The 25,841-nt window shown below is 53.4% G+C and overlaps 1 protein-coding gene across 1 annotated transcript; it reads left to right on the forward strand.

Annotated features, from left to right (window-relative positions):
• Positions 1–723: 723 nt before the first annotated feature.
• On the forward strand, positions 724–9,836 carry CDK18 (cyclin dependent kinase 18). Its single transcript, XM_032467024.1, is given in 16 exon segments — positions 724–828; positions 830–875; positions 1,057–1,196; positions 1,755–1,880; positions 2,727–2,783; positions 3,601–3,715; positions 3,910–4,004; positions 4,165–4,227; positions 4,645–4,768; positions 4,871–4,991; positions 5,778–5,875; positions 6,092–6,197; positions 6,345–6,387; positions 7,066–7,156; positions 7,479–7,556; positions 8,239–9,836. Coding segments are annotated over 16 exon segments (1,416 nt in total). The 5' UTR covers positions 724–750; the 3' UTR covers positions 8,274–9,836.
• Positions 9,837–25,841: the final 16,005 nt, after the last annotated feature.

The following is a 25,841-nucleotide window of genomic DNA, read 5'->3' on the forward strand; positions in this document are numbered from 1 at the left end:
CCTATTTCCGGTAAACTTCTGTGTTTCCCTTGAGACATTCAGCTGCTCCTGACCTCCCGTATTTCAGCTGGAGAGATGGAGCTGGGTCAGCTGAGATGCATACGTTCCCTCCCTCATCCCTTTCCTCTCTTTTTCTGACTCCTGGGGACCCAGGACAAGCCAGAGAGGGACCTCCAAGTGTCAATATCAGGATGAAATGGGATTTGGACCAGACTGTGTCACAAGGCGGTAGGCTAAGCTGATGTTCAGCTTACAGGCATCAATCTGTAAGACTTACTGGCTGTTGACAAATTCAGGCTTTTCCATGCAAGTTGGTAAAGAGCTGCTGGCCTGAGGGCCACCGGGTTCTGGTGCCTCCTTCCAGAATTCTCTAGACCTCCAGCAGCTTAAAGGTTCCTGCCTGGCCCTGGGGAGATCTGCAGGAACCTATTGGCACTTCATGCTATTATTATGAGCAGTACTTTGCTGGGCTGCTTGGTACACATTATTACTATCTCCCCAGGGACAGGGAATCCTTGAGGGGATGAGATTCACAGGGAGGAAGAGGGTTAGGACGACTGCCTCTCCGAGAGCTTGAAGTTTACTGGGGAAGGTGCAACCCTGGCCCGTGGGTGCAGGGTGACAGCTTGATGGGAAGACAAGAGACCATGACCCAGAATTCACATTTGGTGTCGACCAGACCCTGTCGCCCTGTTGTCACTTCTCTTCTCACTTCTGCCTAAGGACCCGGCTGCCTGATCCCTGCTGATCATGAACAAGATGAAGAACTTTAAGCGTCGCTTCTCCCTGTCAGTGCCCCGCACCGAGACCATCGAGGAGTCCTTGGCCTGAGATCACAGAGCAGTTCAACCAGCTCCACAACCGGCGCAATGAGGGTGAGGGGTCTGGGGCCCTTCCCCAGCCCCTCCCTCGTCCCTGTTCCCGCAGAGCCCCCTCCCTGACACATCTTCACTGCCGCCTTGGTGGGGGAAGGACAGAGATCTGGGGTAGACTCCCCGCCCCACCCCAGTTCGGGGCAGAGAGGCAGGGAGGGCAGCTGATGCCTCTCCCTCTCAGACCTACAGCTTGGTCCTCTTGGCAGAGACCCCCAGCCAGAGTCCAGCACCTTCTCCCCCACAGACAGTGGGGAGGACCCTGGGCAGCCGTCGCCTGGCATGCGGTACCGGCGGCAGAACCAGCGCCGCTTCTCCATGGAGGTGAGGGGCTGTGGGCTCTACGCTGTGGGTGCACCAAGGAGGGTGGTTGCCTTGAAGCCAGACTTCGTGGGTTCAAATCCCAGCTCTACCATCGATCAGCTCTGTGACCTTGAGCAAGTTACTCAGCTACTGTGTGCTACAGTCTTCCTGCGTTAAAATCGTCCTCAAGATTAAATGAGTTAACGTATGCTGAGTGCTCAGAGCATTCCTGGTACATAGCACCAGCGAGACAATTTGACTGTTTTTACGACCCATATATGTGTGCCCAAGTGTATAAAAAAATATGCTCACAGACAAGCAGTGCAGGAATCTCATCCACAGATTCTGAGGCCCAGAGAGGGGAAAGGATCTCCTAATATCACACAGCAACCCCTGGACGTTCATGTGTGTCTTGAGCACATCTTTGAAGCAGCTGTGAGCCTGGTGTCACAGCCCGTGGTTCGGTCCTGCTGGGGTTGCTCACATGGAAAGCCAGGCCCAGGGTGAGAGGCGAGGGTCCCGCAGCCCTCTCTCCCTGGAGCGGACACTGGCATCCGCATCTCATCCTGGCCATTGCAGGACATCAGTAAGAGGCTTTCTCTGCCCATGGACATCCGCCTGCCCCAGGAATTCCTGCAGAAGCTGCAGCTGGAGAGCCCAGACCTGCCCAAACCACTCAGCCGAATGTCCCGCCGCGCCTCCCTGGTGAGTCCCAAGAATGTCAGAGGTCACCAGGGTAGACACTGTCCCCTACAAGACACATCAGGCCTGGTTTTCCCTGTCCCAGCTGAGGCCGGCAGTGCTTTCCAGGGGCGTTTCTGTGCCTCTGGCGCCACCTGCTGGCCGGAGAGGATTCCTATAGCGGGTTCTCCTTGGTCAGTTTCTGTTCCCTAGTTGGGTCCTAACAGGGCTGGAGCTGAGCTCCAAGCCCTTTCTGGGCTCGAGTCTTCACCAGGTGAGACCAATAGACCAATTGGCACACGTTCCCAAGTCCTGACTGCTTATCAAATTTCCTTGGGAGCATCTTACAAAACGTAGATTCTGGTTTCCACTCCAGGTACCCACAGAACCCGACTCTGGGTGGTGGGGCCCAGGAATCCGTATTGTTAAGGGTTGGGAACTACTGAGCTAGAGGAAGTGTGCCGATGAGAGAGGCTGCAGGGAGGTGGGCTCTGAACTGGACACACAAGGTCCAGTGGAGAAAAAGACACAGTTCCTGTCCTCCAGGGGCTAGTAGTCTGACCAAGATGGAGACAGACAGGTGATAAAGGCGTGTGGCAATCCCAGGACTAGAGCCCTGGACTCTGTACCCCCCACTGCCATGGGAGGAAGAAGCTCACACGTCCAGGGCTCTTTCCTTTATCGCAGGGCTAGAGGGGAGAGGTGGAGAGGGAGGATTTGGGGCCCCCCTCCCACTGCCAGCCTCGGTCATCCCCTCCCCCCCATGGGGGTCTCACTCCCTTCCCACCAGGAGGCTGGGGATGGGGAGGTGTAGTATGTGGGGCTACCGGGGCCTTCAAGCTCACAGGACCCTGTGTCTCTCCCTCTCAGTCAGATATCGGCTTTGGGAAACTGGAAACATACGTGAAACTGGACAAACTGGGGGAGGTAAGAGGTTGGGTTCAGTTTTCTTGGGGCCGTCAGGCAGGATGGCCAGGAGGAGGACCAGGGTCTTACCCCGCCCTCCCTGATCTGTGTTCACACTGCCCCTGCTCCACAGAGGTGCGCGACCTTGGCTGTGCGATCTGGCCCAGCCCTTGTCCCGTGTCCTGGAGGAGGGCATGAGGATGGAGTGGCTGATGGGCTCTGGGGCAGAAGCCAGTCCCTTTTTTTTTTCCCTGCAAGTACTTCTTGTCTGGGATCAAATCCCAAGTCCACAGTTACTAGCTCTGAGGCCTGGGGCCAGTTATGCCACGTCCCTCTGTGCCTTGGTTACTTCCTCTGTCAAAGGGAGACCGTAATTGCTCTGCGACATGGGACGTGAGGGTATAGTAAGCTTTTGTGCTGTGTGACTGTTAGCTGTTTCCATTATCACTACACCACCGGCCCTTTGTGCTGCAGGCTGGGGGTGGGGGATAGTTTACAGAGAGGAGGTGGGCACCGCCCTTTCCCTCCAGGAACCCAGGGTAGACCTACATGTAAACATCAACATAATTTTAAGGAAGAACAAAAGCGGTGTTATAATAGAGGGGCCCCTCGCCTGCTGGGGGCTTAGAGGAAGGTCGTTTTCTTCTGAAGGGGCAGGAGTCAGGGACAGCTTTACAGAGAAGTGAGCTTTGGAGGAAACAGAATTTCAGTGAAAGCAGATGGGGGAAGGACCCTCCAGCCAAAGTCACAGCCCAAGCAGAGGCATAAAGAGGGGGGCCATTGGACAGAGGAGAGCTGGGCCTGAGTGTGGCTGGGCTGCTGGAGTTCTTGTTCCCAGGGCACCTATGCCACAGTCTTCAAAGGGCGCAGCAAACTGACAGAGAACCTCGTGGCCCTGAAGGAGATCCGGCTGGAGCATGAGGAGGGGGCACCCTGCACTGCCATCCGAGAGGGTACAGCAGCATAGAGTCCTGCGGTCTCGGGGCTCCTGGGAGGAGAGTTCATTGGCCTGAGCCCTGGTGGCGTGGGGACTCCTGGGGCTGATCCCCGGAAGGGAGGGTATGAGGGGCACGTGGGGCCTCAGGGAACCTGAGTGTAGTGGACACGCAAGTACAGTGGAGAAAAAGACACGGTTCCTGTCCCGTAGTGTCTCTGCTGAGGAACCTGAAACATGCCAACATTGTGACCCTGCATGACCTCATCCACACGGAGCGCTCCCTCACCCTGGTGTTTGAGTACCTGGTGAGTTGGGGGGGAAGGGGGCAGAGGGCAGGATTAGCCCAGGTCTAGGGGCAGCTCAGTGCCAGGGGCCTGGCCCACTCCTGGGCTTGGGCCTTGCCCATGGAAGGGTTCCTGGCCAGGGGTTGGGTCGAGCGGGGCTGAGCCAGGCCCTGTGTTCCAGGACAGTGACCTGAAGCAGTATCTGGACCACTGTGGGAACCTCATGAGCATGCACAATGTCAAGGTAGGAGCCTCCGTGTCATGGACCCCCCCCCCCAACCCTGCCCACCAACTCTGAGCATCAGTTTCCCTGTCTGTCAAATTGGAGCACCTGCCAGGATGAAGAGGCTTCCAGGGACGCTGAGAGGGATGAAAGACCTCTTCTGTGTGCACACATCCCCACCTGTGGCCCCTCTTGGCTCCTCGGTTGAAGAACTCTCTCCTCCCCCACCATCCTAGCTCCTCCGTACACCTGGTGCCCCTCGTCTGGATGGGATTCCCTGGGGCAGCTGGGGCCCAGGGTGGGCAGTCCGGGCAGGTTCCTCACCTCCGCCCAGTCTTTGTCCCCATCCCTGTCCCAGCCATGGGGCAGAGGCAGAGGGTCACCCTGATGGGACATGCTCCCACCATCCCCTGTTCACCCTTCTTTTCCCTCCCCCAGATTTTCATGTTCCAGCTGCTCCGGGGCCTTGCCTACTGCCACCGCCGCAAGATCCTGCACCGCGACCTGAAGCCCCAGAACTTGCTCATCAATGAGAGAGGGGAGCTGAAGCTGGCCGACTTCGGTGAGGCCCGAGCCCGCAGGGCTTGGGGAAGGGGGGTCTGACACGGTCTTCTTGGGATGTGGGTGCCGTAGCGGGGAGGTTCAATGACAGGTCTGTCCCCAGGACTGGCCCGGGCCAAGTCAGTGCCCACGAAGACCTACTCCAATGAGGTGGTGACCCTGTGGTATAGGCCCCCCGATGTGCTGCTGGGCTCCACAGAGTACTCCACCCCCATCGATATGTGGTGAGTGCCCTGGGGCCGAGGGGAGGGGGCCCTCCACACCTCCAGGCTCGCTTTTTGCTGTCCCAAGGGACCCTGCGAAGTACTGTCGAACCTCTTTTGAGTAAAAGCCATGTGGCATCCTGTTGAACTGAATGTTAAAGAATTAAGTCTGAGCTACATTTGGGTTTCCCTGGCTCTAAATAGACCCTCCAAGGCCGTGCTTCTGAAATATCCCCCTCAAGAGTACATAACAGCTTACCAGAAGGTACAGGAAGGCCCCCACTGTAAATATGATGAATCTTGCCCAAGCATCAGTGCTACTGAAAAATTCAGAAGGGGTACATTATTTTTGTGTTAAAATTAACACACACACGATTAGGTGTAGAATGAAAAGTGAGCCTAATTTTAAAGCTAAAACACAGGTTTCCAACGAATGGCCACTGTGCCCTCTGCCAGGGGCTTCCTTGGAGACTGGACTGTGGGCTTCTCTCTTCCAGTGGAGGCACACGATGGAAAAAGTTTGAGACAACGCAGTTTGAAGAACTGCCATGTGGGTGCTGGCTATGCAGACCCTAACCATCCAGAGTGAAAGGGGAGAGGTCAAAGCGCCCTAGAGCCCAGAGAAGCTCCCAGAGGGAGGCTGTAGTGGGGGGCTGTGCTGTTACTACGAGCCTCTGCAGCCGTGGGCCACCCACCCCAGTGCCGTGACCCATTCGAGCCACCGAGGCATCGTGGTGGAGCAGCGCTGGGAAGCGCGGGTGCAAGGAGGCCCAGCCTGACGCCGCCCCTGCCCATTGCTCTCTGTAGGGGCGTGGGCTGCATCCACTACGAGATGGCCACGGGGAGGCCCCTCTTCCCCGGCTCCACGGTCAAGGAGGAGCTGCACCTCATCTTCAGACTCCTCGGTCAGTGTCCTGCGCTCCCTCCCTCTCACCACGAGGGGGCGCGAGAACTCTGTCCAGCCCAGGCGCATAATGGGAATGCGAGAAGCAGCTTCGGCCTGATCTCCAAAGGGCGGGGACCCCTCAGCTATTCTTTGTCCCCACCTTCTACCTTGTACCCCTTCAAGTCACCCTTGGCCCTGGCTTCTCACCCCTCCCCACCTCTTCTCATCTCCCCAGGGACCCCCACGGAAGAGACGTGGCCTGGTGTGATGGCCCTCTCGGAGTTTCGAGCCTACAGCTTCCCCCGGTACCTCCCCCAGCCGCTCATCAGCCATGCTCCCAGGTAGCCCTTCCTCCCCACGCCTCCTCTCCTGCCTGTGGTTCTGGCTGTCCCTCTGGAGGTGGCCACAAGCTCCATCCAGCCCACGCGGGCCCCCTCCTCCCCCACCCCCCGCCAGGCCAGGCCTGTGCCAGCTCCTTCCTCCTGCAGGTTGGACACTGATGGCATCAACCTCCTGACCAGCCTCCTCCTGGTGAGTGTGCTCCGCCCTGGCCAGGGACAGGCAGTCAGAGAGCTGAAGCCCCAGGACCCCACCCAGCCCTCAGTCCCAACCCACGTGTGTGCTCACGGACTCACAAGACTGAGCCGTGTCCCCCTGTGCCCTCCACCCGCAAGGTCTCAGACTTCAGAGTGGGCGCGCTCCGAACGCAAACCCCAGTTCAAACCCTGGCTGTGTAGCTTTGGGCAAGTTACAGAGCTTTTCTGTGCCTCAGTTTCCTCAAATGCAAATAGAATTAATAATGCACATTTTGTAAGCTGGACGTGAGGATAAACTGAGGTTATGGAACACACTTTAGAAGGGTGCCTGTCTTGAATAATGACACGATAAAGGGTAGTTGTTAGTATTACGTATGAATATGACTGGCATTGAAGTTATGACCTTGGATGCTTTAGCATCTGTAATTTCCATCCCAAGAGGAAGTCATTCTCCGATGGTCCCATTTCTGGTTTTCTCCTGGTGGCTGGAGACCTGGGACCCTGAGCTTTGAGACTGCCTTGGGTTGGGTGGGCAGCTGACCCCGGGGGCTTCTCAGGTCGGACTCTGGTGCCTCCCATCTTGGCCATGTAACTTAGTATAGCAGTTGCATTACCCAGAGGGGTCCCTGCAGTCCCCTAGCTGGGGCCAAACTGCCCACCCTCTGCTTTTCAGTACGAATCAAAGAGTCGTGTGTCGGCAGAGGCGGCCCTGAAGCACCCATACTTCCGGTCTCTGGGGGAGCGTGTGCACCAGCTAGAAGACAGTGAGTGTGTCGAGGAGGCTGGGGGGAGGGGGCAGGGCCACCCCAGGGCCAGGGAAGGAGGGCAGCCAACGTGGACGGAGGAGCCGGAACAAAGAGGCCAGAGGCCCCGGGTCTGGCTGAGCAGCCTGGCTTCCCCTCCTTGGGTTCTCATTTGTAACGAAGGGGTCAAACCCTGGCGATCTGAGGTGCCGCCTGAAAGGCCCAGTGGGGTGCTCCTGGGCTGGTCCTGCCTGAAGGGGGTACTCTCAGCTCCTGTGCTCAGTGGGCATGGGGACTGCTGGCTCCACTCAGCTCTCTCCCTGCCTTTCCCCTCCCACCACAGCTGCCTCCATTTTCTCCCTGAAGGAGATCCAGCTCCAGAAGGACCCAGGCTACCGGGGCCTGGCCTTTCATCAGCCAGGTAGGGGCTTGTTCCTCCTCCTCCTCCTCCTCCTCCTCCCCTCCTTATTAGAGAAGACCAGGGCAGGCTACTCTGCCCTCTCGAGGGACAGAGACAGGGCCCAGCAGCAGGCTCCTTCCATGGAAATCAGCATGGCCTCCCCTCATTGGCCTCCCTTCCTGTGGGGAGCAGGGGAGGGGCTGGTTCTCCCTGTCTTCTGCCCAGGCTTCCTCCTTCAGTGTCTCCTTCCTCCATCCCCACCCCAGACAGAGCGCTGCATCTGACAGTAGCCCTGACGAAGGTGCACGCTTTCTCTGGTGCATTCTCTCTGCAGCCTTGGAGCTCTCTAGCCTCCATCCTGGGAGAACTGTATGTTTTCTAGACTAGCTCGTGGCCTCAGACGTGACAAGTGCTTTCCATGTATTATCTCATTTCATCCTAAAACACCGCTTAAAGTTGATACTGTGAGTTAGTGCTCCCCATTTCAAACTAAATGAAACGGGCTTTGGGAGGCTAAGTTGCAATTTCATGTAGCTAGTAAGTAGCAGAGGTGGCATTTGAACCAGGACTGACCAGCTCCCGAGCACATGCTCTTGCTGGCTCTATCAGAGGAACTGTGGAGGATGCCCGTCCCTCCTGATGGCGGGTGACCTTTGGCCCAGCCTTCTCCCTGCAGTCCCACATCTTCCCCTCCATTCTCCAGGGCGAGGGAAGAGCCGGCGGCAGAGCATCTTCTGAGCTGTGACTGCACTACTGAGGCCCAAGGGATGACAGGTCACATTGATCACAAATGCATCAGGATGGGGCCCGTGTGGCCTCGGAGGACAGAGGAATGAGGGCTAATGGCGGGCCCAGAAGACTTCTCGGCAGCCCTGCTGGCCACGGCTGTTTCCTCTCCCTGCTTCCCACATGCCTCCCTGGTGGCCTTGGCCTGGACACCAACCCCCTCCATCTCCTGCCCTGGGGCGGGGCAGGAGCTGCTTCTCTGGGAGGAGGTGAGGGGGCAGAGGGCGGCCTCAGACACTTCCCCACCCTGAAGTGCTCGGGCACCAGCGTGGGACCCACGTGGACCGGAGAATCTGGAGGCCAGGCCGAGCGCTATGCCTTGGATGTGGGCACCACCATGCCCCACCTGCCTCACCAGTTTGATCGAGTCCCTTTTGGGCTCTTTGGAGCCCACACATCTTTCCCCTTTTCCCCTCTGAGAGCAGGAAGCAACGTGGCACCTTGTCAGGGACCCTGGAATCCTGGGTGCCAACATGTGTTCCAAAGCCTACCCCCTACCTGAAGGGTGGGTGTCCCCAGAGCAACAGAGGGAATCGTAGCCCGCCCCTTTCCCACCATGCCCCACTCCCCACTCCTCGCCAGGGGCCCGGAATGCTGCTGGATGCCCAGTTGAGTCCAGAGGTGGCCTGGCCCCGCCAGCCGCACTCCCGCCACCTCAGCCGCCCCCGCCCATCTCCCCAGTCTGAATGGGATTGCCTTAAATTGGCAGGTGGTGGAGAACTCACTGTCCTTGGAGCTCTGACCCGCGCTCCTACCTGTCCACCCTTTCCCGACAGTGGCTCCTGCTTATCACCCCTGAGCACTGATAAGCCAGCCCTGTGCCAGGGTCCCGAGGATGGCTGGCACCCAGATATGCAGGGTCACCTTGACACTGGGGCCAGGCCGGCCGCAGCCCCTTGGGGCTGGCGCAGCCTCCCTTGTCCCCTCCTCCCCCGCCCCCTCCTTCCCAGCCCCTGTGGCCCTGTCCTTGCTCCGCAGTATCTGGGCACCAGCCTCCCAGTGCTCCTGGCCTTCCCAGAGGGAGAGTCAGTGCCACAGTCTGAGGTACAGGAAGAGGGGACAGGATAGGACAGGCTTTGATCCTGAGACCCCCGCCCCACGGGGGTGGGAGTATGAGGGGCCATGACCCCCAAAGAAGGCACCACCACTGCCCCTATGGAGCATGCCTACTGTATACCCAAGGTTTCAACACTTGACTAAGTCTTAGATGGCAAGGCCAAGGGGAGGCCAGGCCCCCAGCCCACCCCCCTCAACTTAAGGAGCAGCCCTGGAGGGTCTTGGCTTCCCCACAAGTCCCTCTCCTCCCTGACTGTACTGTGAATGTCCTGTGACTCAGCACAAAAACAGATAATATATTTAATTCATGTACAGAAAAGAGTGACAGTCTCATGCAGAAAAGCTGATTTTGACAGATTGATGCCAAAGATGGAGGACAGAAGGCCCTTCTCAGGGCCTCCTGCGTGCAAGTGGGGCTTGCTTGTGCATATATATATATATAAAGTGGAGAGAGAGTTTGGTTTGTGTGTATCTCTGAACCCACCCTGGGCCATGGGCATGGTGCCCTGCACCCTCCCTGCTGTATTCACGGCTGGAAGTCAACTCTGGGTGTCATGGGGTGGGAGCAGAGGAGCCCTGGGACTCCATGCTCTGGGTCCCAGCCTTGGCCCAAGTTGGTGCCTGAAGGTTGGGGCCAGCCAGGAGTCCCGGAAAAAGTCCTGGGGTTCTGGCTGCTGTAGCTGACCCGTGTGCTCCCGCAACCAAGTGGCTTTCTGACTTTAGGGGAGGCAGGGAGGGAGGTTCAAGAGAGGGTTGACATGGTGGATGACCAAGGAAGGCCAGGGCAGCAGAGCCAGGGTACAAGCCTCATGATAATTCTGGTTCAGACCTGACTCCCCCTTCTGCTGCCCAGACGGCCTCTTACTTTGGGTCTGTCCACACCTTCTTTGACACACATCTCTCAAAGTTCTCAGCATCCTGCTCTGTTTTCCAATTCAGTGTCCAGATTTGTTCTCCACAAGCCACCCTGAGAATGTCAGGCCCCAAACCACACCTCCCCACCTTACCTGTCTAGTGGCCTCGTGTCTGGCCATGAGAACTTTCCAGTTTGCCTGCACACTCAAAGAGTGGAGGCTGCTTCCCAGAGGAGGAAGCTAATGTTGAGAGGCTGGGCGATGTCACCCAAGGTCATGGAAGTAAAGGGTGGGTCAGGGCTTGGTTCTCAACACCTGTTCCACCAGCCTAGACCTCCTCACCTCTTAAAGGCAGCCAGTCACCAAACTGGAGGCCAGTGAGTGCTTGACCGGAGGGCAGGGGCCAGGAAACACATTGGTGGGAATCAGAGTCTTTTAAGTTGCATTTGGGAGGGGACTAGAAGAGCCCTAAGGTTTGTTAGCCCCCTGCTATGCAAAGCCTCTCATTTAATCCTCACAGCAGCTCCATTTCTCCCCATATTGCAGGTGAGGACAGTAAGGTTCCCAGGGGTTAAATGACTTACCTGGGGTCACAGAGCAAATTAGAATCCCAGTCTGTCTCCCACCCCGGCCCTTGGAGGGGAAAGAGTGGAGAAGAAGGGAGGTGTAGACAGGATGGAGCCCCAGGAGCCAGGGAAAGACATGAAAGGGAAGGCCCCGGGGCAGACACTGCTTTGCTGGAGCACCTCTCGAGACCAGAGACCACCACTGTATCACGGGCAGCAGCAGCCCGAAGGTTTACAGAGGCTCCTGCCCCTTTAAGGGGGGGGGGGCGCAGCTGATCCTGTTGTGGAGGCTCACGAGGGTAGGGGTACTTCGGAGGTCTGTGTGGAGGCATCAAGGCACTCAGCTTCTGCCCTAGAAAGCTTGGTGGGGTGGGGCCAGGGGGCAGGGGGAGCACTCAGCTGGACAGGCTTATACCAGGTCTTTCGTGCAGTTAGTGCTCAGGGAAAAATGATGGTTCTGGGGAAGGAAGCTGGAAGGGCACGTCACTCTGGTCATGAACTACTGGGGCAGAAGGGCTTCCAGGGTTGCCCCCAGGCCACCCCACCGGGCGCACGCACCCTGTTTCCTGGTCTCCCCACCATCATTCCCATATGCCTTTGGCTCTCACAAACAGCAGCCTGCCCTTTACGCTGGAGTCCCTGACCCCAAACCCCCATCAGCCAGTCATTTCCCCCTCTGGCCTCACTTCTGCTCCTGGGATGGGTCAGGAGTGCTTGGCGCCCCGACGACGGGCCTTTCCTTTCACCTGCCTGCTCAGTAGGGGCATTCCTGCTGCAGCTGAGAGTGAGAGCAGCTCTCCTGCTGGGCTCTGCCCCACATCAGCTCACACCCTGGTGGGACCTGCGGCTGGATCTCCTTGCCCCACCCTTCCTGTGGGCTCTCAGTCATCCTTTCCCATCCTGGGTCCAGCAGTCAAGGCTGATGCCCCACGGGCCACTGCCCTCTTTGCCCTGCTAGGCCATCTGGGCCATCCAGGTGTCGGACACTGTTGCCAAACCTACTTTCTTTCCTCCTCAAAGCTGCTCAGCCCCTTTCTACCCATCTTTCCACCTTCATCTTTGCTCAGACCGCCACTTCCAGTCTGGACACTCCATAGCTCCCCCATGCCCTGTCTCCAGAGCAAATCACCAGCAGCATGACTTGGTCACAGGCTATCCCCCTGCTAGGTGCTGGGACACCAAGGTACAAGACTCCACGCTCACCTTCTGAGAGCTCAAACCTACTGGCGGTGATGGCCTGTCTCTCAGCAGATTTTTATCAAGTACGCACTGTGTGTCAAGCACCGTGCTGGGCACTGAGGTTGGGGCAGCGAGCTCCATTACACTGTCCCTGCTCTCAGAGAGCTTACATTCCAGTGAGGGAGGACACATCGCCCAGATAAACACATGGCACATCAAAGGGTCAGGTGCGATGAAGCCCCATCAAGCAGGGTCAGGGGAGATGCAATGGCGGTGGGGGAGGGGCGGACATATAGTGTGGGCGGGGCCTCTCTGATAAGACTGAGGGGAGCAGTGACTCGTAACGGGAGAGCCATGTGGACCCCCAAGGACAGAGTAGTCCAGCAAAGGTGCTGAGGGGGGTCCTCAGAGACAAACAAGGTGGCAGCTGGGCCAGAGCACAGCGGCCGGCGGGGTGGCAGGAGGACCGCCTCGCTCCCGTGGAGTGGTGGTTCTGCACAGGAGATCCACCGGAGAGTACCCAGGAAGTACTGATGCGCGGCTCCGGCTTGGACTGACTCACTCCGATTTTCCAGCAGTGGGACCAGGCATCATTAATTTTTAAAAACTCCCCTGATGCCCCCAGTGTGTAGCCAGGGTGGAGAACGGCACATACAGGGTCTTGTGGGCACGGGAAGGACTCTGGATTACATTCTGAGTTGGGAAACCACTGACCTCTGTTTTAGAAGGGCTCAGAGAGGCTAATAGGAGATGTCAGTCCCCACGAGGAGGGTGCTGTGGGACGGGAGGGGGAAGGACTCCCTACACACACACACACAGGCACTAGGATCACAGGAGGGGAGGAGGAGCCGCCTCTCGAGAGAGGTGCCCTGAGATGGGGGCTGTCATCCCAGGGACGGTGAGGCGCCTGAGGCTCTAGACGACATAACTTGCCTGGCCACAAAGAGAAAGGGCAATGTGTTGTCAGAATTCGAACCCAGGTCTGCCTGCCTGAGCAGCACAGTGCTCACACCGCACCGCCTGCTCCCCAGGCTGGGGTGGGCGGCTGGGCTAGGAGGCTCCGCCTCACTTGTCTGCTGGGACTTGGAGCAGCACCTCCCCTCAAACCCCGTCACCTACTAGCATGGCTGACAGGCAGCAGGTAGACCCCCAGAGTATTAGCCAGAAGTCACTGCGCCCAATCCCACCACATGTCCCCCTGCCATCACCCAGCTCCTCCTCAGGACCCTCTGGATTTCCCCAGTATCCACCAACTCAAAGGGCAGTGTTGGGCACTGGGGGCCCCAATTCCTGCTCCAGTGCTGTGATCAGTGTCCTTTCTCATTTTGGTTTGTTTGTTTTTTTCCCTTTTTTAAATGGTGGTACTGGGAATTGAACCCAGTACCTCATGCATGCTCAGCATGCGCTCTACAACTGAGCTATACCCCCACCCCCATGACGACCGGCATCCTTTCTGAAGGCTGGTGCCCAGCTCCAGTGAGAGAGCGCCAACTCTCTCAGACAGGATGGAGGCGGGCAGGCAGGCGGCTCAGATGGGATCGCAGATGCCACTGGGCCACTTCTCTCTCCTCTGTCTCTCTCTCTCCCCCTTTTCGCCCCTCTCTCTGCCCCTCCCCTGCCCCTCCCTCTTCCTGGGATGGCTCTGAGTAGCACAAACCCAGAGATCAATCATCTGACTGGGCCTCTCCCTTAAGGAAGCCTCTCCCTGCTGTTCACCCCAAGCCCAAACCCCTAAGAAGTTCTCCTGATGCCAAGTCATCCCTTTCTCTTGCACCTTCATCCATTTCATCCGAGTGATGTCAACACAAGGCGGTGGCGCTGTGGCAGCGGTTGTGTGTGCATGGCGGGGTTCAGCCAGAGTGGCAGACACGTGGCTCGGCCCTCCAGGATGCAGTCAGCCCTCCTCCCTGCTCAAAGCTTCTTTCCCAGCTCCTCATCTTCCTGTCGCCTCCCAAGCTCCTCCCTCCCACATTCACTCATCATTCATCTGACTACACACCAGGCTCTGTTTCCAGTATCGGGGATACAAACTTGACCCTGACTTAGACCCTACTTGTAGGAGCTCAGAGTCTCAGTGTCAGTTAGGATGTGGTCTTTGCTTCCTCTCCTGAGGTCTCGGTTATGTGGGGGAGGGCGGTTGTCCATTAGTTATTCTTTTCAAATTTGCCAAGGGTGTTTGTTTGTTTGTTTGTTTTCTTGTTTCAGACACAACAAAGATTTTTTATGCCATCCATGTTTTCCCTGGAGGAGGGATCACCTGGGTCCCTGGTTCCTGGGGAGGAGACTTGCACTTCCACAGCTCCAAAATACATGAACCTGGATCCAAATCCCAGCTCTGCTGTTTACAAGCTGTGTCACCTTGGGCATGTTACTAAACGTCTGTGTCTGTTTCCTTCTCTGTAAAACAGAGATGCTGACAACATCTTTTCCACGGGGTTGTAAGGAATCATGGGAGAATCCCCATCCACGTGCTCCGTGAGTGGAAGTGTGACTGTCACTCTGCACAGGCCCAGCCCTTTCTCCACCAGCAGAAATTCCGGCTTGCTCCCTCCCCCAGGGATCCCAGTCCTGGCATTTAAATTGGATCATACTTTTTCCTTTCTCACATTCTTCACCCTTGATAAGATCTCAATTAGCAAGAATGTATTAAGCACATTCTACCTGAACAAATTTGCAAGGCTTTAAAATTACCTCAGCCCAGAGTTTTGTCTCCACAGACCTTTAAATGGAGCTAGGGAAGTAAACACTGGAAAACTGTTTACGATAAAAAGCTTTGGGTCACGGGTATCACTCAGCAGATCAGCTGCTTTCTGGAGCAGTGAGCTCTCTGTCCCTAGAAGCATTCAAGCAAGGGCTGGGAGGCCACTTGCTGGGAATTCCAGGGGCATGCAGTGTCTCTGGTAAGTCTTATCAGATTGCAGAGGAAGAGGTTGTCTTGGGGCCAGCCAGATCGGCCCCTGGTCTGATCTCGTTCCTTGGGTCTCTGCTTTGCTAAGCAGGGCAGCAAGATATAGCCCACAGGTAAGAAGCATTTCTCAGGGATGCCTTGAGGAATGTGGCAAATCATGGTTGTGGGCTTGCGAAGACCCTTCCACCTGGATTCCAGTATGCCTAGAGCATCCAGTAGGACCACTTGTTTTGAGGCCAGACCACCTTGGCCTTACAAGACCTGGAACTGACCCTGGGGTGTGGGAAGGCTGCCTTGGACCAGGGGGAGGCGCCCTGGGGTCATGACCCAGTACTTTTCCTGCCTTGCATGGATGACTTGCACAGTTAGCCTCAACCACCTGTGATTCTACACCTTTGGCCAACTGTGTTCCACTTAGTAATGGAACCGACTGCCCAGCTTCAGGGTGCCAGGGGAGGGGGAAGGATGGGATTCCCAAGCAGCAGAGACAGTGCAGTCAAGAGCAGAGCTCTCGTGTCAGGCTGCAGCGGCACCAATGCTGGCTCCATCATTTCCTAGTCATGCGATCACATAACATGGCTTCTCTGTGCCTCAATTTTCCCATTTGTAGAATGGGGAGATCGTAGGATAAGTGTTGAGATTAAACAAGTTAATACATAGAAAGCACTCAGAACTTACTGGCCACATAGAAAAGCATCATGTATTGGGTGTTATGTCATCTGTCCCCTAGGGTGGAAGCAGGCGTCACTCTCTAGAGGGTGGAAGGGTGGAAGAGGGCACAGGAGTGAGTAAAAGCCCCTCTGCCCGTGGGCAGCCACCCATCCTCCCACACTGCCACCAGCGTTTTAGAATTCTGATGTCCCTTATCCTAATAGATATATGCATTTGACAAGGTACTGTGATCTTAACAAACATTATGTAAATTTAAAATTTTTTTTAATTTAACAGACATTTATTAAAAATCTCCTTGGTCCAAACCACTCTGAAACATTAAAGATTCAGAGTTAAGTAAACAGAGCTGTCTCCTTCAAGGACCTCACAGGCTGGCCAGGGAGAGAGAAGCTGATTGCAGATATAATAACAATGATGGCTTCCAAGTGGGCTGTTAGCTGCATGTCACAGATGCAGATGATCCCAGAGGGTGTGGGCAGCCTGCCCAGGGGGCTTGTCACTCATGTCTGCCACCGCTCCCCTCCCTCAACCTCCAGGTACCTATCGGTCTTGCAAGCCCCAGAAAGTAAGTTGCATCTCTAGGCCTCATATAGATCATAGTTGTGAATGGAAATAAATTCACATAGAAATGAAACACCTGGCACATTGGGAACCTGCTGGAACCCACCTTTGCCCCGTCCCTTCCTGCCCTTGCCTGCATCAGTGAGCGCCCCCAGGCTACCCTCTGCTTCGAGCTCAGACCTCTGTGGACACGGTGCCCTTTAGTGAAGCCAGTTTTATTTCTAGACGTTTCCGTTCTCTAGTCCTCTCACCCCCAGTACCACCCTCAGGATGCTCAGAAGAACGTGGCCCTGGGATGCAGAGGAGCTACAGGAGGCATCACAACAGCCTGTGGCCGTCCCGCTGCCATCTCTCAGGGGCTGTGCCCATCCCCGGCCAGGCGGCCTAGCCCCTCTGTGTCTCAGCCCTGGCCCTCCAGTCCGGTGTCTGAGCACCCACTGCACACTCCACACTCCTGCTGGCAGGCCGAGGACCGCCTGCCTGGACTTCCCTGCCACCTCCCTCAGCAGCTCCAGCTCAGTCAGACTCCGGGCCTTGGGCAGGCGCCCTCCCCTTGCTGGGACTCAGTGCTCCTGTCCCTACAATGACGGGGGTGGGGGAGGGCAGATGCCCTCAGTGTCCTCCCTGCTCCCGCTTTCATATCCACCTGTCTGTTCCCACTTCAGGGTTTTGTGGGAGCCATTTCCCTCCTCCCTTCAAGCATGCCTCCAACTCTCCTCCAGGAAGCCTTCCCTGATCAACCCCTTGAGCACCATGCGCTCAGTTCTGTTGGCACCAAGTAGACCTACACCAATGCTGATGCCAGGGCTTCATCGGGGCCTTACCCCCTCATAGCCTTCATTTCCCAAGAGGCCACCCAAATATACACAACCTACGGGGAAAACAGGCAGCTTAGTATGGAAATGTGACCTCCAGGTAAGTTTCTGCACACACCCCCACCTCCCCGCCGTCCTACCCTAAAGCCCGACTGTCTAGAAGTTCCCACAGCCTGTATTCTGCGCTCCTGTATCCAGGTTTCCAACAGCTGTTAGGCCTCCTCCTGGGGTTCCAGCTGCAAGCTGCCTGGGTTGAAGAGGGCCTCTTGAGTGTGACCTCCCCCAGACAGGTCACCCCACTCTCCAACTGCTTTGTGAGGATAATGACACCAGTTGGTGACCAAGTAACGTATTTAGAGTTACTGAGGTGCTTTCATGCATGGAAGCCCATTTTGCTCTGAAAACACCCTGTGTGGTAGACATGGCATGTACAATTACCCCATTCCATGGATGTGGAAACTGAGGCCCTGGGAGGTTTAACACCTGGCACATAGTTCATTAAGTGACAAAGCAAGACCCCACCACCACGTCTGCCTACCTGCCTCACTGCCTTCTGCACGGCTCTGTTTGCCAGGTCAGATTTTAATCTGTGCTAGCGTCAGGGCTGTGGAGCCGTGGGCCCGGGACTGACAGGGGAGCCAGAATAAGCAGATTTAACTTCTAATCTGACTTGTCCAGCTGGTTCAGAATGCAGCCAAACGGGGAAATTTGGTTCTGCTTCCACTCCCCTTCCCCTCTCCCACAGCTGCTCTGGCATCCTCTTGCCTCTCTCCCAGCCACCCCCCACCCCCCCCAACTCTGGGAGCTGAGGGGTGGGGCAGGGGGTCCCAGGAGGATGTGAGCCTATGGACAGGCGGGATGTTTTTCTTACTCCGCATTGTTCTGCCCGTGCCCATTGTGTGGGCTGAGAGCAGGCACGTCACCAAGTCGCCTGGCAAGCTTTCAGCAGAGCTGGAGAACATTTCCGGAGGGAACTGACCCATTATGAATGGCTGAAGCTTTTTACAAGCTTTGGCATTTCTTTGGCCCCGCCCGTTGGAGACTTGGTGATTCCCCATTCCTGGCAGCCAGCCCTGAGGCTAAAGGTCCCAGGGACCTTGGCAGACCCAAGAGGTTTGCCAACACCTGACCCCAACTTGGGATGGCTCACACCTGAGGGTGGGAAAGGACCTGGTCACCTTGAAAAGTTTCACTGAGCTCACCCCAGAGGAAACACAAGGTCAGAATTATTTTAAAGCTGCTCTGTGTTTGCTGTGGGGTGAGTAATGCTCAGTGTTCTTAACTCGTAGCTCTTCCCTCCCAGGGGAGGCATTTCTTCAAGCATCCCTCTCGTTACCGCTAGGCTGGGTGTGCCTCCAGAGTGCGTCCTGGATGCCCAGTGCATTGCTTTGGTTTTCTCATGGTTTGGTTGAATTCTCATGGCAAGACCAATAAGCAGGTATAATGCCCCATTTCTTATAGATGAGAAAACTGAGACACACAGAGGTTAGGAATTCATTCCAGCCCACACAGCTGCTTTGTGGCAGAGCTGGGATTTGAACCCAGGTCTGTGACACTCCAAAGTCCACGATCTACAACAGGATATCTCAAACATTCACTTGCATAAGAGTTGACTGGGGTGCTGGTTAAGAATGCAGATTTCTGGGCCCTGCACTCTCCCTCATTCTAAGTCAATAAATCAGCGCGGGGCAGAAATCTGCATTTTTGCCAAACAACACAGGGGATTCTGAAGCCACAGGTTGAGCAACACTGCCTTGGGGGCTGCGCTCCGTTTTGTGACTTCATCCAAGAGAGCAGCATCCTGGTGAGTAATAGCTCAGTGGTAGCTCAGGATGCACGAGGTCCTGGGTTCAATCCCTGATACCTCCATTAAGATAAATAAACCTAATTACCCTCCCCCTCAAAAATAAATAAAAATACTTTAAATACATAAATAAATGAAAACATAGGCCCAGCCCCAGGCCCCTGCTGAAGCCTCTGGAAGTGGCCCTGTCCCCTCACTTGCCCCTGCCTGTGTATGAAACCCAGGAGAAGCAGCCTGGAGCCCCAAAAGACAAGGGGAACCCACCTGCAGCCCAGAAAAGTCTCGCTTTACAACATCTTTCTCTGTGTGGCCTGAGCAACAAGTTCAGAGTAAAGGGGCTCTCGTTTACCCATCCGACGTTTATGGACCACGGCCATGGGATGCTCCTCTGAGATTCTCCGATGCGAGTAAAGCAGGTATCTCAGACCTGGATGCATCAGGAACCACCTGCTCCAGGGTTACCTGGGGCTGGGGGAGGTTGCTAAGAATGCAGAGTCCTGGGCCCGACCCCAGACCTTCTTAGCCAGAATCCCTGGGGGGATGAACTCCAGGAATCTGCGTTTTGTTTTAAGTGTGCTCCCCGGACAATTCTGAAGCAAATAGAGGTTTGCGAAACTGGTACCCAGCAGGTCTGGGAATGGAAAGGAACTCCTGAGGTTAAGGAGCCCGATAGGGCCCCCAGGCTACAGCCCAGGTGGGAACCCCTGGGGCGCGGCTGTGGACTGGTGAAAAGAGTGCCACGCTTAGTGTGTGGAACTCTGGGTTTGAATCCTGGCCAGGCCAGTCTGCACTCCTGGACAAATGACAACCTCCCTCGGCCTAGTTCCTCATGGGCCAAATAAGGATAATCTGGTCCACCTCTCTGCATGGCTGTGAAGACCTGATGAGCACGCAGTGGGCACTGCGTGGACGGCAGCAGGTGTGCAGTGGAAACTGATTCTACGTTCATGCAATGCCGACAGAGGGCTCCCAGCAGCAGTCGAGCCGGCACAGACCCACTTCATTCTGTTGGAGAGCCAAGGGCTGGGTTGGGCAGTGGGGGTTAGAATTCAGAATCATGACTGTGGACCCTGATGGAGTGGCCTGGGGCACCCTCAGAGGGTCAGAGGTCGGGCTGTAGCCTGAAGGACCCTGAAGCCCAAGTCATGTGCAAAGGGCTGTTTCCATCACTCCACTCCCCTCTCCGTCCACTCCCAAGACCCTCAACTTCACCCCAAGAATCACACCAAAAGCACGGGCCCTGAGGAGTCAGCTTCCCATACGACCCTCACTGTTACTCAGTCTTGTTTCCCTGGAGTTGTCTCTGTTGAGCTGGAGGACCCTCCTCCGCACCTCCCTTGAGTGCCTCCAAGGACCCCTATCCCCTCTTCCTTGACACTCATGCCCTCCTTAGAGGCTCTTTTTTCCCTCCCCATCTCAGCAAGCCCAGGGGCCATCATCAGGCCAAGTACCAACTCCCTCCAGGGAAAAGGATCTGATAAACCAGTTCATAGCCAGCAGGCGGACTAGGCAAACGGAAGCCCTCCCCCGGAACAGGTGCACTTTACAAGCAGCTGCAAGAAAGACAGACAGGAGGACCTGAAGCGTGCATCTCCCCTGGCAGTATAGCCTTCAGGCCAAGGGCACACGCTCTGGAGACAAAGGGTTCAAATCCTGGCTAGACCATTCATTCATTGACAGCCCTTAGGCCACCTGCTTCACCTGTATATGCCTTAGTTTCCTTACATATAAAACAGAGACATAACAAACGTATCCACTTTTTTAACACAGGGAAAGCACTCAGAACCCGTCTGGCACATATTAGGTATTCAGTAACTATTAGTCATTATTGCTTACTAATGGAAAGATTTGGGACGTGGGGGAGCCTTTTTTTTTTTTTTTTTTTTTTTAGATTTTTTTCCTACTCTTTTTTTTAATGGGTTGAACCCAGGACCTCCTGCATGCTCAGCACACACTCTATCACTAAGCTAAACCCTCTCCCGGAGGAGACTTTTAATAGTCTGGATTTCATAGGTTAACTGCCTGTGTCCATCCAGGGCCATGTGTCTGGCACGTCCAAGCGTAGCCCTGGCTGCCCTCATCTAGAAGTGTTGCTGTGAACGGCGCCAAGTGTCCGTGTTCTCAGGCTGGGTTCATCCTCTTGGTAAATCTTCTCGGAAATAAGGATGAGGAAGCGAGCGACAGTGGCTGGATTAAGGGAGAGTCTCTATTAGTATCTCTTAAGCCAGGGCTTAAGGGAAAGCAGACATGGACATGAAAGGAATTTGACATCTGCTCCTCTCTGCCAGGTCCTTTAAGTTCAGTGCCTGTGAACTGGGGCAGGGCTTGGTGAGATGGGAGTGGGGGCAGCTTGTGAATCACTGGGTGTCTGCGCTCTGAGACACCAGGAAGGAGTGGGATTCTCTGAGAGCTTTGTTCTCCTGTACCAGTCTGTGTGTCTGCAAAAAGGCAAAGAACAGACGCAAATCCTCCAAGAAAGGGGATGGATGATGGGGCCTGTTCAGTCGCTCCTCCTGCTCCAATCTCTCTGGCCTCTGGACAATTTCCCTCTGGATAAGGGCAGGCAGGAAGACTCAGAAGGCTTCTGGAGGGGACTGGAAGTCTCTGGGGCAAACGTCACCTTATCTCCCAGCCCCACTTTCCCCAACGAACATGAGAAAAGCAGCTCTTCCCCGTCCCCTCTCCCTCAGGCAGACCAGCCACCCTGGGAGAGTCCTTTCCCATCAGGCGGGACCACTGGGGGTTGATCCGTGCCCATCACTGGCTTGGAAGATGCAGCTCCATCTGAAGAAGGCCACTAGGCAGAGGGCCCCACCAGGATGGGACCAAGGGCTGCAGCCAGGTCGAGCAGAGCACCAAGATCACACCCCAGAAACTCACAAGCAGGAAGGAGACACCAAAGTGAAGGAAGCACTGCCGCCAGCAGTCACTCTCTGAGTATCTCCATCTCACAGAAGCTGGAGGAAGCACGAGGGAGCCCTCGGGCCCACACTTGCCCTGCGTTCATGCTGAGTCAGCACCTGGGCTGCACCTGGAGCTTCAGGGCCTCGTAAGACAAGGGCCACACACATGAGGACCCCAGTCGAGACAGTGGGTCACCTGAGCACAGAGGAGGGCCCCACTGATTCTATCTGGGAGGAGGGACATTTGAGCTGGACACTGAAGGCTCGGTCACATTTCTGCAGGACAGGAGAGAACAGTCAAAGGACCTTGTTCAGAGGTCACAAACCCTCCCGGGCTGGGGGCGGGGGTAGGGGGAAGGATGACAGGTGACAATGGACATGTAGGTGGGACGTCGGCAGGTACATTGAAGGCACTGAGCTTTATCCTGTGGGCAGAGGCGAGTGGGGAACATATATAATTTTTTATGATTATTGGAAACAATATACCTTTGGCATAAAAACCAGAGAAACAGAAAAAAGTATAAAGAAGAAAATTAAAGTCGCTGATATGCCAACTACCCAGAAATAACTACTGGTAACATTTTAATGTTTTCCTTTCAGATTCTTTCTTGTAAAGAGATCTTTAAAATGAGTGCAAGTATGATAGCTACAATATGTGATAAATAGGCTTATTAATGTAGCAAAATGCATATTTCATATTAGAACATATTCTGAATTCAGAGAATATATAGATAAACCTACAAATTATTTTATAATAATTTAGTATAATAAGGTGCTTTTTAAAAATACACAAGTAGGGTAGAGGGTACAGCTCAGTGGTAGAGCACATGCTTAGCATGCATGAGGTCCTGGGTTCAATCCCCAGTCCCTCTATTTAAATAAATAAATAAATAAACCCAATTACTTCCCCCCATCAGAAAAATTAAAAACAAATTTTAATGGATAAAAAAACTAAATTGAGATGCTATAAAGGGAAAGGTTAATTTTTATTTATTTTTAATAGACAACACATTTGTGTGCTCCATAATTCAAAAGGCACAAGAGGGTATATAGTGAAAATGTCCCTTTCACCCCATCCACTACGATCTAGCTCCCCTCCTTGGACTCAGTAAATGTTGTAACCTTCCAGGAATTCTATGCATAGGCAAGAAGATAAACACATATTACTTTGTCCCCAATTTACACAAATGTTACACAAGTGTTAGTCACTTTTTCTGCATCCTTCAGTTTTTAATTAATATATCTTAGATACCACTTCCTATGAATACATAAAATTTTTCTCATTTTTTATAGCTATATAATATTCCATCATATGAATGTATTCTAAAGTATTTAGCAAGACTCTACTAATAGTCATTTGGGTTGTCTATGATTGTTTGTGTTTATAAACAGTGCTGCAATAAACAGCTCTGTGTATAAGTCATCTTGTACAAGTACACCCCTGCATGCAGGGTAACTTGCAAGAAGTGCAATTACAGGTCAAGGGGCAGGTACAGTTACCATTTTGATGGATATCGTCAAACAGCCCTTTGTAGAGGCGATACTAACTGCTTTAAAATGTCCCTCTTTTGATGTAAATGAGAGATGAAATCAGGTCTGAATTTAGAGTGTAAGGAGGCTGGATTAGAGGTGGGCAGGCAGGGACCAGTTAGGAGGCTGCAGCAATAGTACAGGAGAGACCCGTCTGGAACTGAGCTGTGTGTCGGGACCACTGGCAAAGGATCTGGAGATGTGAATTCAAAAACGTGCTGGACTTAGAACTGACAGGACAGAGACACAAATTGGCATTTGGTGGCCAATATGCACATGAAAAAATGCTCAATATCACTAATTATCAGAGAAATGCAAATCAAAACTACAATGAGGTATCACCTCACACTAGTCAGAATGGCCATAATTTAAAAATCCACAAACCATAAAGAGAGGGTGTGGAGAAAAGGGAACCCTCCCACACTGTTGGTGGAAATGTCGTTTGGTGCAGCCATTATTGAAAGCAGTATGGAGATTCCTCAAAAAACTAAAAATAGACTTACCATGATCCAGCAATCCTACCCCTGGGCATACATCCAGAGGGAACGCTAATTCGAAAAGATACATATACCCCAATGTTCATAAGAGCACTATGTACCATAGCCAAAACATGGAAACGACCTAAATGTCCATCAATAGATGACTGGATAAAGAAGTTGTGTTATATTTATACAATGGAATACTACTCAGTGATAAAAAAGAATAAAATAATGCCATTTGCAGCAACGTGGATGGACCTAGAGATTGTCATTCTAAGTGAAGTAAGCCCAAAAGAGAAAGAAAAATACCATATGATATCATTCATAAGTGGAATCTTAAAAAGAAAGAAAAGAAAAAAGAGAACACTAATGAATTTATTTACAAAAGAAACAGTCTCTCAGACATAGTAAAAAAAATCTTATGGTTACCGAGGAAAGGGTATGGGAAGGGATAAATTTGGGAGTTCAAGATTTGCAAATGTTAACCACTATATATAAAAATAGGTAAAAATTTTTCCTCTATATAGCACAGGGAACTATGTTCAATGTCTTGTAATAGCCTTTAATTAAAAATATGAAAATGAATATATTCATATCTATGCATGACTGGGACATTATGCGTTACACCAGAAATTGACACATTGTAACTGACTATACTGCAGTTTAAAAAAAAATTGGCATTTGGATGTGAGGGTGCAGAGGTCTCTGACAGGGTGACTGGAGAGGTGTGGAAACGGCATCTGAAAGAAAAAGAGGTAAAACAAAAGCAGCCAAACAGAAAAGGGGGAGACCCCTGGAACCCTGTTTCCCACAGTGTAGAGATATTGATTATAATGGTAAAATTCTTACTTTGCTTCATTCCCATATCAAGGAAAATGACCTACACTCTGCAAAAGGTAAAACAGACACATTAAGAGGGAACTGAAGATTTCCCTTTAAAGGTAGGTTACTGGCCACCTGGGTTTGCCACTTCCCTTTCTGTGATCCCACTAAAATGATTATAAAGTAATGAGGAAAAATTTACTCTCTCAATGGCAAAGAGACCAGGAGGGAGGCCACTAGCAGATAAACATTCTCGGCAAAATACAGGAGCTGAGAAATGGAGAAAAGAGCGGCCACTGATGAAGCGGGTGGAGCACAGTGACTCGGGGAGGAGGCAGCTGAGACAGCCGCATATTATCCCATTATCCCGAGATGATATGAGGTTGGACAGTGCAGAGGAGGCAGGAGACACAGCCACAGCTGAAGTGAGGATTGACCAACGGTACCTGGAGCAGTCAACTCCCAAGCAACACACGGGGCAGCCAGGGATCCATCCCGTCAGAGGGTTCAATTCAGTGGCCCCAAAGAAGGGACTTCTGCCTCTTTTACTTGGAACCCCCACGTGAGGCAGGCTTACTGCCCAAATGAAAAGAAATCTGCCACCTGACCAGCCCAGCCTTGCTCTTAAATATGAAAAGACATAGAACATCAGACATTTGAAAAAAAGCCTCTGGCATTAAAAAAAAAAGATAAAGATAAATGGGGGTGGGGAGGATGCTTCATAATAAAGAGAAATAATGTAGGAAATAGAAGACCGAAGGAGTTTTCAAAAATGAATAGGTAATGAGGGAGAATAAAATAAGTACAGGATGCTGTGAAAGGGGGGCCAGAAAATAAGTGTGAGCTACTGGAAATTAAAATAGGATTATGGAAATTAAAATTTCAGTAGAACGTGTTGGGAGGTAAGAGAATTAGAAATTTGCCTAATGTCTGGATAAGAGAAATATCCAGGAAAAAAAAAGATAAAACAGAAGGGAAGAAATTCTCAAATAAGAAAACAAAATAATTCGCCAAAGCTGAAGGACGGCTTGTACAGGGGATGCCAAGATTCCAGCACAACGAGTGAATAAGGCACCCACATATGAGCACCATCAAGGTGAAATTTTAGAATAGCAATGATAAAGACAAGATCCTAAAAACTTCCCTAGTGGAACAGAAAAGTTTGCAGACTGGCCTCAGGGCTTTCATGAGCAAAGGCTAGAATGGTGCCCTCAACATTCTGTGAAAAAAGCAATTTTCAGTGAAGAAATCTATATCCATCCAAATTATCATTCAAGTGTGAGAGTGGAGCTATAACACTTTGAGAAGCTAGGGACTTGGGAAGTCTATGACATATCACATACCCCTTCTTAAGAAATTACCTGAGATGTG

This window comes from Camelus ferus, chromosome 23, assembly GCF_009834535.1.
Source record: "Camelus ferus isolate YT-003-E chromosome 23, BCGSAC_Cfer_1.0, whole genome shotgun sequence".
NCBI classification, from domain to species: domain Eukaryota; kingdom Metazoa; phylum Chordata; class Mammalia; order Artiodactyla; family Camelidae; genus Camelus; species Camelus ferus.